This window comes from Seriola dumerili, unplaced genomic scaffold, assembly GCF_002260705.1.
Source record: "Seriola dumerili isolate Sdu_G_001 unplaced genomic scaffold, Sdu_1.0 BDQW01000169.1, whole genome shotgun sequence".
In the NCBI taxonomy this organism is placed as follows: Eukaryota; Metazoa; Chordata; class Actinopteri; order Carangiformes; family Carangidae; genus Seriola; species Seriola dumerili.
The window spans coordinates 727,759-742,968 of record NW_019174424.1 but is presented as its reverse complement, the minus strand read 5'-3'; the positions used below and the strand labels follow the sequence as shown (position 1 = coordinate 742,968).

At 38.5% G+C, this 15,210-nt stretch overlaps 1 protein-coding gene across 1 annotated transcript; it reads right to left on the bottom strand.

The window, feature by feature from the left end:
• Positions 1-1,237: 1,237 nt before the first annotated feature.
• On the bottom strand, positions 1,238-6,978 carry LOC111227161 (somatostatin receptor type 5-like). Its single transcript, XM_022752578.1, has 4 exons — positions 6,673-6,978; positions 4,415-5,131; positions 3,950-4,294; positions 1,238-3,321 (listed from the first exon to the last, which is right to left on the bottom strand). The coding sequence occupies exons 2-4, from the start codon at positions 5,108-5,110 to the stop codon at positions 3,247-3,249; spliced, it is 1,116 nt and encodes a 371-aa protein (XP_022608299.1). The 5' UTR covers positions 5,111-5,131; positions 6,673-6,978; the 3' UTR covers positions 1,238-3,246.
• Between the last annotated feature and the right edge of the window lie 8,232 nt (positions 6,979-15,210).

Genomic DNA, 15,210 nt, shown 5'->3' with positions numbered 1-15,210 from the left:
CACTAAGGAGATGAGATTACAGTGACCGAAACCTCTTTGACCAATATGGCAATGCATAAATATAGACTTCAAAGAATCCAAATCTATCCTTTAAGGCTGCAATAACAATAATTTTCTTTAGTGATTAATTTGCAGATTATTTTGTCAATTCATTTTGTTTATACGTTTCCCAGTTTCCATGAGCTCAAGTTGACGTCTTCAAATGTCTCGTTTTAAGTTATTTAATTTACAGTCATATAAAACTGAAAAAAACAGCAAATCCTTACATTTAAGGCAATGGATGGAACAATTGTTCAATAATAAAAATAGTTTCCAAATAATTTTCTGTTGATTGGCTAATCGATTAATTGACTTATTGTTTCAACACTACTATCGTTTAAACAATGTGCACTCCAAACTGGTTGTATATGGTTACATTTATTAAAGTAACAGTGAAAGCGTTGCTAGATCTTTAATCTGCGGAAAAACAAACAAACAAAAACCCACCACTAACAACAAATAAAAAGTCAGCTCACAGGGAAACTTTGAACTGTCTCACTAAACTTTGCTGCCATCAGCTTCTCTGATTTTTTTTTTTGTGTAAATGTTTTGTTTCTGTGGCAAACCTATGTTCCAGAGCCATAACACAGAATACATCCAAATGCTTATTTAACTTCATTTACAAAAATCAGAAATATGAAACTAAATTTGTTTATGTTGAGAGACATTAACATTCAAGTGTAAAGCTGCCACTTTCCTATTTCGACTGGAAATAAAGTGCTTCAGTCTGAATCATAAACCTGTCATAACATTTATAGATCACAGCGACAATAAACATCAACTGTCTGTTCATGAGATAAATGTAGGATACACATAAAAGAGCTTTGTTTCATGCAGGCACATGTCAGCAGCCTTACATTGTACTGTGTTGGATTAATGCAAGGCGAGCATGCATAACAGACTCGATCGTTTATTATATTCATAATAACATAACCATGTTAGCATTTTTATTGTGTGTAAGGATGTCATGGAACTCAAAACCCCATATTCAACATTACCCATCATATTAAAAGTCACAGTGTTTACAATTAAGAATAAATCCTGCGTCTGCTGTAAGGTGTTTCCACAGCTCCATCTTACAGGGTAGCTTTTCAAATGAACTCAAATTCACCAAACATCGTTAACATGGTCATTGCGTGACTCAAGTTACAACTATGGAGATGCTACAGTGTTGTCCAGCAGCTTCCCAATGATCTTGGTATCACATGTCAAAGCTCACAGTGCAGCAGCTAAACAGCGAGTACGGATATGATAAAGTATGCTGCTGAGGTTGGACAATGATATGCTCTGTCACTCCACCAAGTTATCCACTCCAGCAGATGTTCTTTTAGCAGGGTGAGAGAAAACCCACTAGAGGACAATACTTGGCTGTGCTATTTCAAGGCATTTTTCACAGCTTTGTAACATTAAGGTAAAAATGTCACAAAAAGCCCACTAAAAACAAACAACTCATAACTGACATATAATCATGACCATCAAAAATATTTCAACCATCTTTACAGTTATCACTCTGGTTATACGAGTTCAAATCAAATACTGTAAATTCTCAAATTAAAAAAGAACAACAGATGAGTTTAAAATGAAATAATAGCTGGGGTCGTACCTGGCGTGAATAAAAACACAATGTTTAATTAAGGTCTGCTAGAAGAAAAAAAATCACTAATCAAGTTGAAATCACCACTACTATGATGGCTCACATGGTAAATGCACATTCCACAGGACTAACTCTATCACTTTATTGCTCTGAGTCTTAAAAACTAGTTAGACTTTTTGAGAAATATGCTTGATTTCTTTCTAGCAGAGACTTAGATGAGAAGATTGTTACCACTCGTGTGTCTGTCTGTTAAAGTCAAAATGAAACAGAAGTTCTTAACTTCAGTAATGTGACGTATCGGCAAGCTACTCAGGAGTTAACTTCTAAAGAATACTAAAAAGTTATTTTTTGTTCACATTTGTAACATATAACAAGCAATAAATGAATAATCAACACAGGGACACTTGATTAAAGCTTGGAAATATATTTTTCATCTCATTGTTTATTTAGCTATAAGGCTACTGCCAGAAGACAATTAGCTTAGCTTAGCATAATTAGTGGAAACAGGGGTATAGCACTAACCTCTGTCCATCGCAAATTAAATCCTCCTACCTAGAGCTAACTAATGGACACATTATAGCTCTACAACAATTTGCCATTTTAAAGGGGTTATGTGTCAGACTATTTTTTGGCTGCGAGTAGTTGTCAGGAAACCAGCAAGGATTACAGAAATTTACTGGGCAAAACCAAGAAAGACTTTTAGCCTTTCCTTTGTCTTTCTTATCACTTCAACATATGAGATGTAGATCTTAATTATCCAGCTTTGAAGGTTATTGCTGCACAAAGCTGGGCTAGTTTTTCCCACGTTTCCAGTTTTAACTAAGCTAACCTCCTGCTGGTTGTAGCCTTATATATAGCAGACGGATATGAATGTGCTATCAGTCTTCTTATCTAATTCACCAACAGAATGATTATAATACTATTTATCAAAACATTAAACTGTTGCTTTAACAGAAATATTGTTCTCACTCCCCAGTTAATTCCGGCCATTTGTTGTTTAGTTAGCTTGCACTCAACTCAATACCTCCTGCACAGACGTCTCTTAGTGCTATGAAATGTGCATTATAGTGAATTTCTCAAGGCAAACAGGTAAACATATAGGAAGTTTTGAATATATAGTAACAGCAGCATACCAAAAGCAGATCAGAACACAATGATTCTTACTAAAACGCGATCAAATAAAGAAAAAAGAAAAAAGGATTCAGAAACCAAAAATACTTATCTCTAGTGTACTACACTGCAATAAAAGCCTGGTTTTCTCTAGAGCTACAGTATATGAGAATTTACAGTATTTAAAACTCTCATGACTATATTCTTATTGTGCTGAGATCATACATCATTACAGAAACTAATGCTAATGTACATTGCAGTCAACTGTGTAACAGTACAAAGACATAAAGTAGCCTACAACCAAAAATGCAGAGCTCTGATAATGAGTACTGTAAGTAGTTTTCTCTCCAGCATTACTCCTCTGATCCTCTCCAGAAATGTCCCGATCAGAGAGGGAGGATCAGTAATAAAGACAGGACATACCAATCAATAAAAGTTCCCGGGGTAAATTGTTCAAGTTCCATATGGTAGCTTGTGCACTGGTACATGGTGGGTTATAGCGATCACTGGCCATTCACTGTTTTTTTTGAAGCCAAAGGCTCACTGTCAAGGTTCCCAACAACCTCCATCTGCAGAGACTGGTGAGACAATGCCACATAGGTTACACAGAGATTAAGGAGACAGACATAATGAGAAACAGTAGGCTATCATTGATGTTCTTAACAACAGAAAACGTTGACTTGAGCTGCTGATTTCTTCCATTTTCAGTCAAGAAAACCCTGAAAATGTTACTGTTGAGGGATATAACCTGGGGTTCAGTTCTTTCCCGTCTGTTATCTAATGTGGGCTTCATCACTGGAGGTCACATTTTCACACTGAAGAAAAGAAGTGCTCTGACAATGGGGGCTGCTGATGGCACTTGAGCACATATGCAGTGAAGATTTTTTTAGGGTATGGTGCTGAAGTATAAATTTAACTATGAAACACGTTACCTGGAATGACTTTTAGAATTTCAGTGAAAATGCAGAATTATTATGTCTCCCTCTGTTTCCACATTTCTTTTTTAAGTTGCATCATTAAAATATCACTCTCTGGGTTCAGGACTGGGTTGGGACAAAAATTGTGTCAATTATCTGGCCCGGGCTTAATGCACTTATTTTGGGTCAGGCTCAATTCAAAATTTTATTGTATATAGTATACCTGCTGGAAAATGTCTGTCTTACATTCTTTGTGATTTCTGGATGAGAAAATAGGATTGGGGTTTACCTTGGGTGCAGTCTGTCTACCTCCCATCTGGTCTATAGTACCAACACCATTTGGTTTGTGGAAGCAGAGCACCTTCTGGAAGCTCTGCTTGAAGTTGTCAGAGAGGAAGCCATATAAGATTGGATTGGCGCAGGAGTTGACATAGGTAAGGATGACCAGAAAGAAGTAGACTGCAGCGGTGGTTTTGCTTTCAGGGATGATATAAATCAGATTGACAATGTTGGCAATGAAGAAGGGCAGCCAACAAAGTACAAACACCAACACGATGATCACCACCATGCGTGTCACCTTACGCTCCGACTTCCGCCGCTTAGTCAGGCCTGCACGAGCACCTGCCGACCTCACCTGAAAATGACATAGTTGATTGAAAAGGCTTTATGAGATTAAGCCGAACTTCACAAGAAATTTCAAAAATGGAGTTAGACACCAATAAAAGCCATAGGACAAGTTTATCTGCCCATTTACCTTGATGACAATGAGCAGGTAGCAGAGGCTGATGACAACGAGGGGACCAAAGAAACCCAGAATGGATGTGTAGAGGATGAAGACAATGGACCACAAATTATGTGGATCAGGCCAGGTTATGTTGCAGGTGTTGAACTCCTCCTGTACATGTGAGTAGATGGTGACCGGCAGCACAATCAGGAAGGACACAACCCACACCATGCCATTGAAAACCTTGGCCACCTTGGGCTTCCGCCATTTGGCACTGCGAATAGGATAAACCACAGCCAGGTAGCGATCAATGCTCATCACTGTCAGGCAAAAGGTGGAGGAGAACTGGCTCATGGCGTCAGCAGTCATGCACACCTTGCAGAAGAAATCCCCATATGGCCAGTAGGAAAGCGCACTATTTGTGCCAAGGAAGGGAATTCCCAGGATGTAGATTTCATCCGCCAAGACTAAGTTTAGGATGTACATGTTTGTTACCGTCTTCATCTTGGCGTAGCGGACCACCACATAGATGACCAGCGTGTTACCCAGAAAACCCACGATGAAGACGATGGTGTAGATGACTGCGGTGACCACACTGAAGGGCATTGGCGCGGGCGGGTCTGAGTACATAGTGGTAGTGGAGCTGGGGTAGGGCTCTGAGGAAGACATGGTGAAATTCTCTGATACTGACGTCCAGTTGTAGCCGTCCATGTTGCTGATGTCCATTTGGATTACAGTAGGAAATAGCTCATGAGAGAAAAGACAGACATGTACAATTATTATATATTGTATTATATAAAAAAAAGAAAAAAGTTTTGTATTGTGGGTGTTCCAAGGTTCTCTGGATTTCTGCTTAAGAGAATTAAAGTCTACCCTTTGCACCATACACACTCTCAACAACACATCCGTAGGTGCTCTCTGGGCAAGATGCCCATATTTACCAGGAGAGATGAGAAACTTTCCACTGAATTGCCTGGAGTCAAGTGCCAAGCAGCCCACACCCTTTAAGAGCCAGAGTGCAACAGTGACAAATATACATGATGTTAACATTAACGCTGTTGAAGTGGGTTTTTGGGCCAAACAAATTTTGCAACAGGTAACAATTTTTGGATATCAATTTTCTGCTGGGGTTCAGATTGATTCACAATAGGAAGTTATTCTTGTCACTTGTCTCCCAAACTGGACACATGTGTGGTAAAACAAGAGAACAGAATCCTGTGGAAAGAAAGGCTGCACGACATAAAGCTCCATCCCACTGTGCATCATGATTCAACAGGAGTTAAGAGGGTGACTTTACCGATTGACAGTACAGATGTCTGCTCTGACTTTGCTCATGTTCATTCATGCAAATCCTTTCAAGAACTTGGAAAAACGGCTAATTTTAGCTCAAGCTGAAAAAATGTCAACCTCAGTAGAATGCCTCTGGATCTGTCTCCTTTTGCAAATCATTTCTCTCCATACCTTTTACTGTAATGCGACTGCAAATAGCATCAACCACATTTGCTTTGTTTTTGATGGCCAGTGTTTGGAGAATGTTTTACTCTTGATCTTAATGAGGGCAGTCGACTAAACATTTTTGTTTTTCACTTTATTTTATGTCACTTGTAAAAGGTTTAATTGTCTGTTTGCTGTAAGTGGATGGAACTGTGAACCTTGTTTCATGTTTTGTATGGAACCTCAAGATTATGTAGGTATCCCAAATAAACATAAATGTATTATACTAGACATTAACAGATGAGAGCATTGACAAACTGCCTTTCCACAATCTAATAATTAATTCATCCATTGAGAGAATGGCCTTTACATGTCCTCACCTGGTGCCTTGCAGGTGACCTAAAATAATAATAATCTTACAACTGCCATCGGTCAGACGTTGCAACCCGAGGCTGTGAAAATGTGTTGCAAAAATAAATGGTGTGACGTGCAGACTCACTGAACCGCGCTCCAAAACACGGGAGTGACTCGCAGCCCGCAGCGTGTTGTTGAGAAAACAAACACCCAAAGCCCCCTGTCCCCTTCAGACTGAGTCGCGCTTGACATTTTTGTCCAACCAAACTATTATAGCTGTAGCCCACAGTCATAAGAGCCATTTGAATGGTTCACATGCCTGGCTCATTACATCTGAGGTTAATAAATCTGACATTTTTTCCAAATAATATAAAATAAACCATGGTAAAAATATATTTCACGGCTATATCTTTCTCTAAAAAAACAAGAATTTAAATGTAATTTCACACACACATTTTTCTTGTAAATGCTGTGACCTTTGTTGATGGGATACAACCTACCTGTGCGCTCCTGTGCGCCTTGTCCTCTCCACTATCCTGTGGCGTGATGCGCGTCTCCTGCACTATTCATGCGGTTGTGGAAACGTGCGATTTCTCTGAAGTTAAAATCAACTGTCTCACGCCTTCCCCACGTCGCTAGTAAGAGAAACCACCTCACACTTGACTTCTCATCTTGAGGCATTGTCTTGATGTCAGCACGCTCAAATCTCCACAGTAACAGGCGCAAAAACTAACATCTTTAGTTTTCCTCACAGTTCACCTCTGAAGTAAATCCTGTTGCACGGTGGAATGCGTTCCTCAGCTGCAGACAAGTCACCCTCAGTGTCATGTAATGTCTGCGTGCACCTTTTATGTGGAGAACATCACCCCGCCTTTATGCGTGAACGTCCCACCCACTGGTGGCTGTAACCGCCTTATAGCCAAAATCAGGTTTTGGTGTAAAAGCTTACACCTTTTCTTTTCTTTTCCTGCACAGTGGAGACACGAATAGCTAGCTTTCCAGTCAATCATAAAGGGATCCTAACTTTTTTCCCTGCTGTGGGTGTGCGAGACACAGAAAGACAGAAAGAGGAAATGGAGCAATGCCCAGATCCAGCCTGGGGAATAAATCACCTTGATGGTGGCCAGAGGCACCTGAGAAGGAGGGAGAGAAATTAGGGTGAAATGGAAAAACAGTGGCGAGAGGATGAGATTGCACGCTGAGGGAGAGATTTGATGGTAATTGCCTGGGAAAGCTGCCTACTTTTAAGCCATTAGCTTCATGTTGTTGTCATCCAGGTCAGTGCAGCATTAACAACAGCCTGCCACACATACAGACACACTCACACATACGAAACAAATGCCCCACTTGTGCCTGTTTATGGACAGGGAACAGGTACAGGAGATGTGTGTGTGTGTGTGTGTGTGTGTGTGTGTGTGTGTGTGTGTGTGTGTGTGTGTGTGCGCGTGTGTGTGTGTTTGTGTATTTGCCTGTCTGTCTGTGTACATGTATACAGTATGTACTCCGCTTCTGCATTTTCCATCAGTCTAAAGCATCAAAGGAGGTTAATAAGGGACAGCGTGAAGTTGATGACGTTTTATGCCTTATGGGCCCCGTTTGACCGGTCCTAGCCAGACCAAATGGGCAGACTTATGAGTATGTAAGTAAATACTTTCACACACACACACACACACACACACACATACACAGCTGTGTATAGAGGCTAGCCCTGCGGGGACAGTAGTGTGTAGAGGTACTCAGGATGCCAAGATAATGACATGGCTCATTTACACTGTGTTTTCTCCAGTGCGGGTACAATGACTGTGTCAACAAACACACTTTCTAACCACACCAAATTTTCAACCCATTTGTCCATAATTGTAAAAATATTAAATCTCTTTAGGAAACATGAAGAGGTCAACAAAGGCTGTTGGCATTAAAGAAAATGTTCCACACATTCAGCCTGTGCATATTCTCATTTGTCCAGGTCATAGTATCCTAAAGGAGTTTAAATTGAAAAAACAACTGGACTTGATTATTTGTCTGGGAAGATGTTTCACCTCTCATCCAAGAGGCTTCATCAGTTCATGTACGCATCTGACCAGGCTGGGACTGGTCAGATGCGTAATGTTCCACACATTAAGGTGTTAAACTGGACTAAAAGGCACAGTAAGCAGAGGAGAGCTATTGAATTACACTCAGCTGCAAGTTTATTGAAGGGGACACCGCCACTGATTTGGCATCAGTCTGTTTACAGGACTTGATGAGTAGTGATGCATGTGGGAGAAAAGTTGCATGAAGTCTTGTGCCTGCCACGGGGACCTGTGTGAAGTCTGATGACAGACGCGGTCTAATACACCTGCCACCCACTAAATCCTGTTTTTAGTCCACTCTCACTGATATAAAATGGATGAAGATGATTCAAAACATAACTCTGGTATTATATTACTTAGTACCTCAGTATTGAAGTGTATTAAGTGTATCAGATAAACTGCAGAACAACAGGCTTATTGCACAAGAATATTAATAATGGCAGTCAAGATGCCACAAGATGCAGGATGCTCTAGTTCCAATTTTTTTTGTGTCTGCCAGGTTGTCCTTAAATGCCCTTTGTCTTGTATTGCTCATTTCATATTCTGTTAGTGTGTTTATTACATTTGCTACTGTGATCTAATTTCCTCGCATAGATTAGTCTCATCTAAACTAATCTAAAGAATAAAGCACTCCACCATGTTCAACCTGATATATTGCTATGGACGGGACTATAATAACTCCATCAGCTAAATAAACACATACTGCAGGAACACACATGCAGCTTCTACAATGCAGAGCAAAAAAAGACTGGGAGATTGTGTTGTGGTTTTTTTTGTAAGTCAGGATAAAGTGTGTGTATGCCAGTAATGACAATGAAAAATAATCATCTACACACATATTGTGGTTGTACACAGAGAATATATGATACAGTGCATGCTTAATACCCTGTATCTTCAGGCTCTATTACTTTGTTTGTAATTCTGTATTGCAAAATCTTGGAAAATAATTATTCTCCTTTGCATTTCATGATTTTGTTATTGTTTTAATTTCTGTTTCAGTCCCCTATTTGCCAGCTTTTCAAATATTTCTGAGAGAATCAGACAGCAATGACTTCTTTTTTCTCTCGACAGCCCTGTTCTTTCTCCCCGCTCTCTATCTCTCTCTTGCTCAGATGAGTCATTCTGGCTTCAAGCGGTTTGCATGCATCTCCTGCCTTTCTATATCAAGTCTCCTCTCTGTGGGCAAGTGCGCTGAGATCATATCAGAGTGGTGTCAGTCACCGATTTCGTCCGGTAATAGGTAATAGAAATGCAACTTATATATGTGTGGTTGTTGTGGCCCAGAGGAGCGCTCAACCAAGCTGAATCAATACACCTCTGATCATCAAGAAGATACAGAAAAGTGTATTATATATATGTGTGTGTGTGTGTGTGTGTGTGTGTGTGTGTGTGTGGAGGGGAGGGTTGATTGAAAGAGAAAGAAAAAAGAAAGAAATTAATGAGTTGATGTCCAAAGTGGCGACTCAGTGGCCGACGCTGTGTGTTGAAGTCAGAAGATAAAATAATCTAAAAAGTGGTCACGGACAGAATACTAACAATCAATCAGTCTGTATGTGTGTGTGTGTGTGTGTGTGTGTGTGTGAGAGAGAGTCTTTTATGCTTATTAGCAACAATTTACAGTATTTGAGACTAACTGGTTGGGTTAGGGTTATAAGATAAGTTTTAAGACTGGTGATGTCTTTTTTAATAATTACTCAGTGCAGTTGTATGGTTCTTTTCAGTATAAACAGATGAAGATATTTTTTGGTGTACGGTGCAGCATTAACTAACTAACTCTGTTTCTTTTTCTGTAAGGTTTTATGGTTTTAAGTTAAATTAACTAAAGTTTTCCATGTAATATGCTTATTGTTTACGGCAACCAGTTTCCTAATTCAATTTAGCCGGGTTTAAAGTAAATTGTGCTTGGGTTAGTCTCCACACAGACATCAGATGGAGCTATTGACTGTGCTGGACTTTACATGCAGGGAGGCACTGTGGGCTCCAGACCATCTGTTGCAGCACTCCTTGTTCTTCATGTAGCTGAAGATAGTTCTTTATGACTCTAGCTGTATGTTTGGGCTTGTCATGCTGCAGAGTGAATTTGATCAGATGCCATCCTGAGTGTGTTGTATGATGGATAAGAATCTTAAGTGTCTAAAACTTTAGAAGTACCGTATTTTTTTCTCCAGTGTAAGTCCCCCACTATTCCCATCACCCTGCACACTGTTGGTTCCTTTTTCCCTATGGGCAAATCAGAGGAGTTAATTAAGGAAGACTGAGGCTTTATTTTATTGTCAAAGTAAACCAATTTGACAATCATAATTAACACAATCTTTTAGAGTGGTTACTGGATGAATGAACCACAGATTTTCCAAAAAAAAAAACATTATTTAGCATTTATCCAACATTTAGCTGTTATGGACGAAACAGTGTCAGTCCGTATTCAAACAAAGTGGAAGGAGCTCAAAATAGGCTGACCACTCCTGAAGTCAAGTGTATTTGAGAGAAAACTGTTAAAAGAAATCAGTGGCGTAGTGGAAATCTTGTCCTGTTTGTTGGAAAATTTGTTGTTGTACTAACTCGCTCTGAGTGCCACCCTGTTTAGATCAAATTTATAAAAAATAAACATAAATAAATAAGAATGATGATTATTATAAAACTGAGTATAATGGAACTTGTAAAATGGTATATACAAGCCTTTGCCCCTAAGGTGAGTAAACATCTCAGAGAGCTGGGGTAAATACTGCTGTCCTTAAATCTACTGTCAGAAGAAGTCATGTCCCTAAAGGTTTGTCTGATTTAGACCTAAGATACAGAGGTTAGTGTCGTATACCAGCTGGTAGGATGGGAGAGCAGCAGAAGTAGCACTTGAGAGCTGGAATTGATCGTTGCTTAACTCAAAACAGAAATTGTGCAATCATAGCTTAGTAACCATAACTCTTGGCAGACCTGTCAAGCTTTGGGTTTCTCTACAAATGACATGGGACTCTAATGAAAGAGATGCTTCATATCTCAGGCGTTTGTAGAATGGTGCCTTTTTTTTTTTTAGCCTTTCCAAAACCAAAAATCAGAGCAAACGTGTAAGGAATAGATTAAACAGTTTGTTTCTCTGCTTTAATATTATATATAAACATTAGCATGACCTGCTAACTAGTTTAGTATGTGGTCTACAGTAGAAACCTATTTCCAAGCATAACGGTAGTAGTTTCCTGCTCTTTACTTGGTTTACTTTCCAGAAAGTCAGATATTTAGCTAAATCCTTTTCTCTCCTTTTCTCTTGTAGCCAACAATTAAAGCATATCTGACAATACCAACACGGAATCATAACTCTAAGGTCTTGGTTGCCTGTCCAAGTACTGTGAGCACATATTCTGAGCATTGTAATATTGTACTATGATACTAGGCCTCTTCTGCATTTTGTCCCTGAACATGTAGCATTAGCCTCAGTCAGCCATAATCACTTTAAATTGAACCAGTAGGAAACATTAAAATATCAGCTGGATACTTTTTATCTAACTGATTAAAAGTGTCAGCTTACATTAGCTAGCAAAAAGAAAAAAATATTTCATCTGACAATATCTGTGGTTTTTGACTAAAAATGAAAAGGCTGCTATTGTTTATGTGTGTATGAATCAGGGCCCCGCTGTTTAGAAAATTACCAAGAATTTCACATCTGTGACTTTTATCATTGTAAAGTGCATATGTACCATGTTAGGATAGACAGGTCTTGCAACAGTAGCTATAAGTGAACTATCAATGATTTCTGCAACAATCTGTACATGTCACCTGTACATTTGTTGTTGCCATCATATTCTTTGTAAAGCTTTTTGTAATAATGTTGGTTTTAAAAAGCGCTGTATTGTACTATGCTGGCACCAAACCTGCGGGATACAAGAATGTATTCATTTCCTTCCTTGATTTATTTCTTGTACAGCACAAACACTGTGAAATCGGTGGAAAATGTTTCTGTGGAGAAGCACAAACGTAAAATGACTAAAAATAACTTTGTGAATAAGCCTTGCTTTATAAATCATCTTTCATTTAGAGGGAGACTGAGAAAATTAAACAGCTCAGTTGAAGTGACAGTGAATAATTGAGGCTGTGACACTGGTCAGGTTCTATTTTTCAAAGTGCGGAAATTAAAATACAGTGTGAATATCATACATAGACTATGTACATATAATCAAACCTGAGTCATAATTTGTAGATTTACATAAAAATTGTTCTGACTGACTAATTATGAGTCAGTAAAGTCACTAAAGTCTCATTCCAGGCAAGTTGCATCACTGTAAATGTGTTTTTAATTAAGACGTTTAAACATTTCAGTTGGATGTCTGTGCTGATGAAAGGAAAAGTGGGTCCCCTAGTATTAGTATTTTATAAGCATAGTTAAAGTGAATGGGGATTTAAGATTTAATGATTTGTTCTTAATCAAGATGACCATTTGGTCCAATGTGTTATGTCACATGTTACATCTGGTGACATGATCTATGATATGACTGTTTTACATAATGTCAGGGTGTCTTTTCACCTGTTGAAGCTCAATAGTGTGTTTAGTAGTGTGTTTAATAAAGACACAAAAGATTGTAATTGTTGCTTAGGGACACAGTGTTTGTCTATATTTGTGACTAAGATGAAGATCAGATCACATGCTTTGACCAATCATCAATTAAACAAAACCTGGTCCTTCCAGAGGGTTCACCTACTTTTTCTTGTCATTGTAAACTAATTATTGCGAGAGATGACGGCCAAGTAGCTGTATCCAAATAAAGCCCACTGATAATGTGACGCTGGGCCATATATAAGGATAACAGAGTTAGCTTGATTTAATTGTTGATGGTTTGACACAGGCCTGGGTTTTTCTGTTCTTCAAAGCCAGCTCAAAAAGTCTGTGGCGGGCTGCTCTCAGAGCAGAAAATCCTGAACTTAAACCTAAAGTACAACCTTGTTTACACTTGGGTGTTACATGACAAAGACTATTCATGGTCAACCCCATCAATTAACTAGTTTTCATATATACACTATAGTAGTGCTCTCCCTTAGAGAGTTGTAATAATTGTTTTAAAAGAGAACCTGTAGCTTATTCAGAAGTAGTTTCTTCTTGAATAATTATTGCAAATAAAGGTTCTTTATAAAGATTAAAAATAACAATACTTAGTGAAAATAAAAAATATAATAAAATGGCACTGTTGGGGTTTTACACAATGAGACAGTAAATAAAGTCCAACAGAATAGTCAGATAAAACAAAAAACAGGTGTATTCACGTTATCTGAGTTCTGCAGTGGTACATGGTGCGCTGACCAACGTGGAACAAGACCCTTGTTTTTTTTTTTTGTTTTTTTTTTTTTGCTGTAGTGAATGAGCCTTAAGGCAGCTAATTAAAAAAAATTAGGCTATTTGGACAATAAACTATATTGTAAATGAACTTAACATGCACAGTGCAAACATGCAGGCATGCAAATATTTTTCAAATATATAAGACATATTGATTCTTTTCCTCTGACACATGTGAAGTAATTTTGTCTAATTCATGGTGATTCATTCTCACGATGTCCTCCTCCAGCCCCAGAAGGGGTTGAGACTCTCTGATTGCTGCACAGTTGAATCAAAGGCCACTAATCAGAGTAGAAGTTTAATTGGAGATAATGACAACAAAAAAGGAAACAGAGTAGGTGTGAATCCGAGTGACTCATACACTGTTACCCCTTACAACTCTGGTTATCTGTTGGGCTCAGCTCAGTGGATCACAGCATGCGGCTGGACAAGGATATTGAAAGATGGCTCAGACTTCAGGGACATGTATGTCATTAAACCCTGGTCCTTATGTGTCAGTGTCAGTGATTTTCATACAGGGGTTGCTCACACACACATATTCACAAAGACCTGAGGAGACTTTTAAAATGAGTCAGACGATTTTTGGTAATAAAAACCAGGAAGTTATCTATATCTATATATAAAGCAAGGTGTTATGTTTGTTGCTGATAACATAACACAAAGTAATTCACTCAGGTTTCTACTTTGTAAAAATCAACTATGTAAATTCAGTATGATAAATTGGTATAAACCGAAGGAATTGAGGAATGTTTGTTACTTTTTAATTAATCAGTAATGTCCTTGATTCAGCTGGAAATCTAAATCTTAGATCTTATCTGTCCTTGGTTTTAACTTGGTTTTAACTGCATTATTGAATTTGAGATGCTAAAGTTTCAAAACTTTTGACATGTAAAACAATGTTAATTTCGACAATCAAGTTAGAGGTAAAACAAATTTAGAGATTGATGAAATACCTTTAACTTGATTTGTCTTAAAACATTCAAAAGAAAAGTTGTAAAAGTGAAGTGTTGCCAAGAAAGTGCTGCTTTACATAATTTATTGAATTTAAACTACACTTAATGATAGACCCAGATCTGCTTTTCTCCACTGATAGTACTTCATGATTGTCCTTGTCAGCCAGCGCCCCCACTAGTTTTCGGTTAGTCACTGTTCAGATAACGCAGTCAGCAGAGGCTGGAGAAATGACATTGATGTGATTAACATGCTGCACCTTTTTCCATAGACAGCACTTCCCACTGTTGGTCTTGGATAGCCTTGGTTACAGTGGTTTTGAGTCTGGAATATAATGTGTGACAGCAAAAAAGTGTGAAAAATATAAGGTTAATATGTATAATATGTAAAGTATGTATAATATAAGTATAATGTACTGTGTGCAAAGCTTAAAAAAATCTTTGTTTGACATGGCACTATTTCCATGGACTATATAGCTTAGTTTTATGTAGAATTTTTCACCTTAAGTGGACGATTCAATGTCAAGTACACCAACTGTAATCCAAATCAAAGCAGACCCTGTTGTCTTCAATTTGCTGCCCTCCTCTGACACATACGGACTCCTTACTTAAACCTGGTCCGTCTTTCTGACAGACTGACATGAGAAGAAAAGCAAAATTTCCACGCTTCACTTACTCTATTTGACCCTAGTTCACTCACAC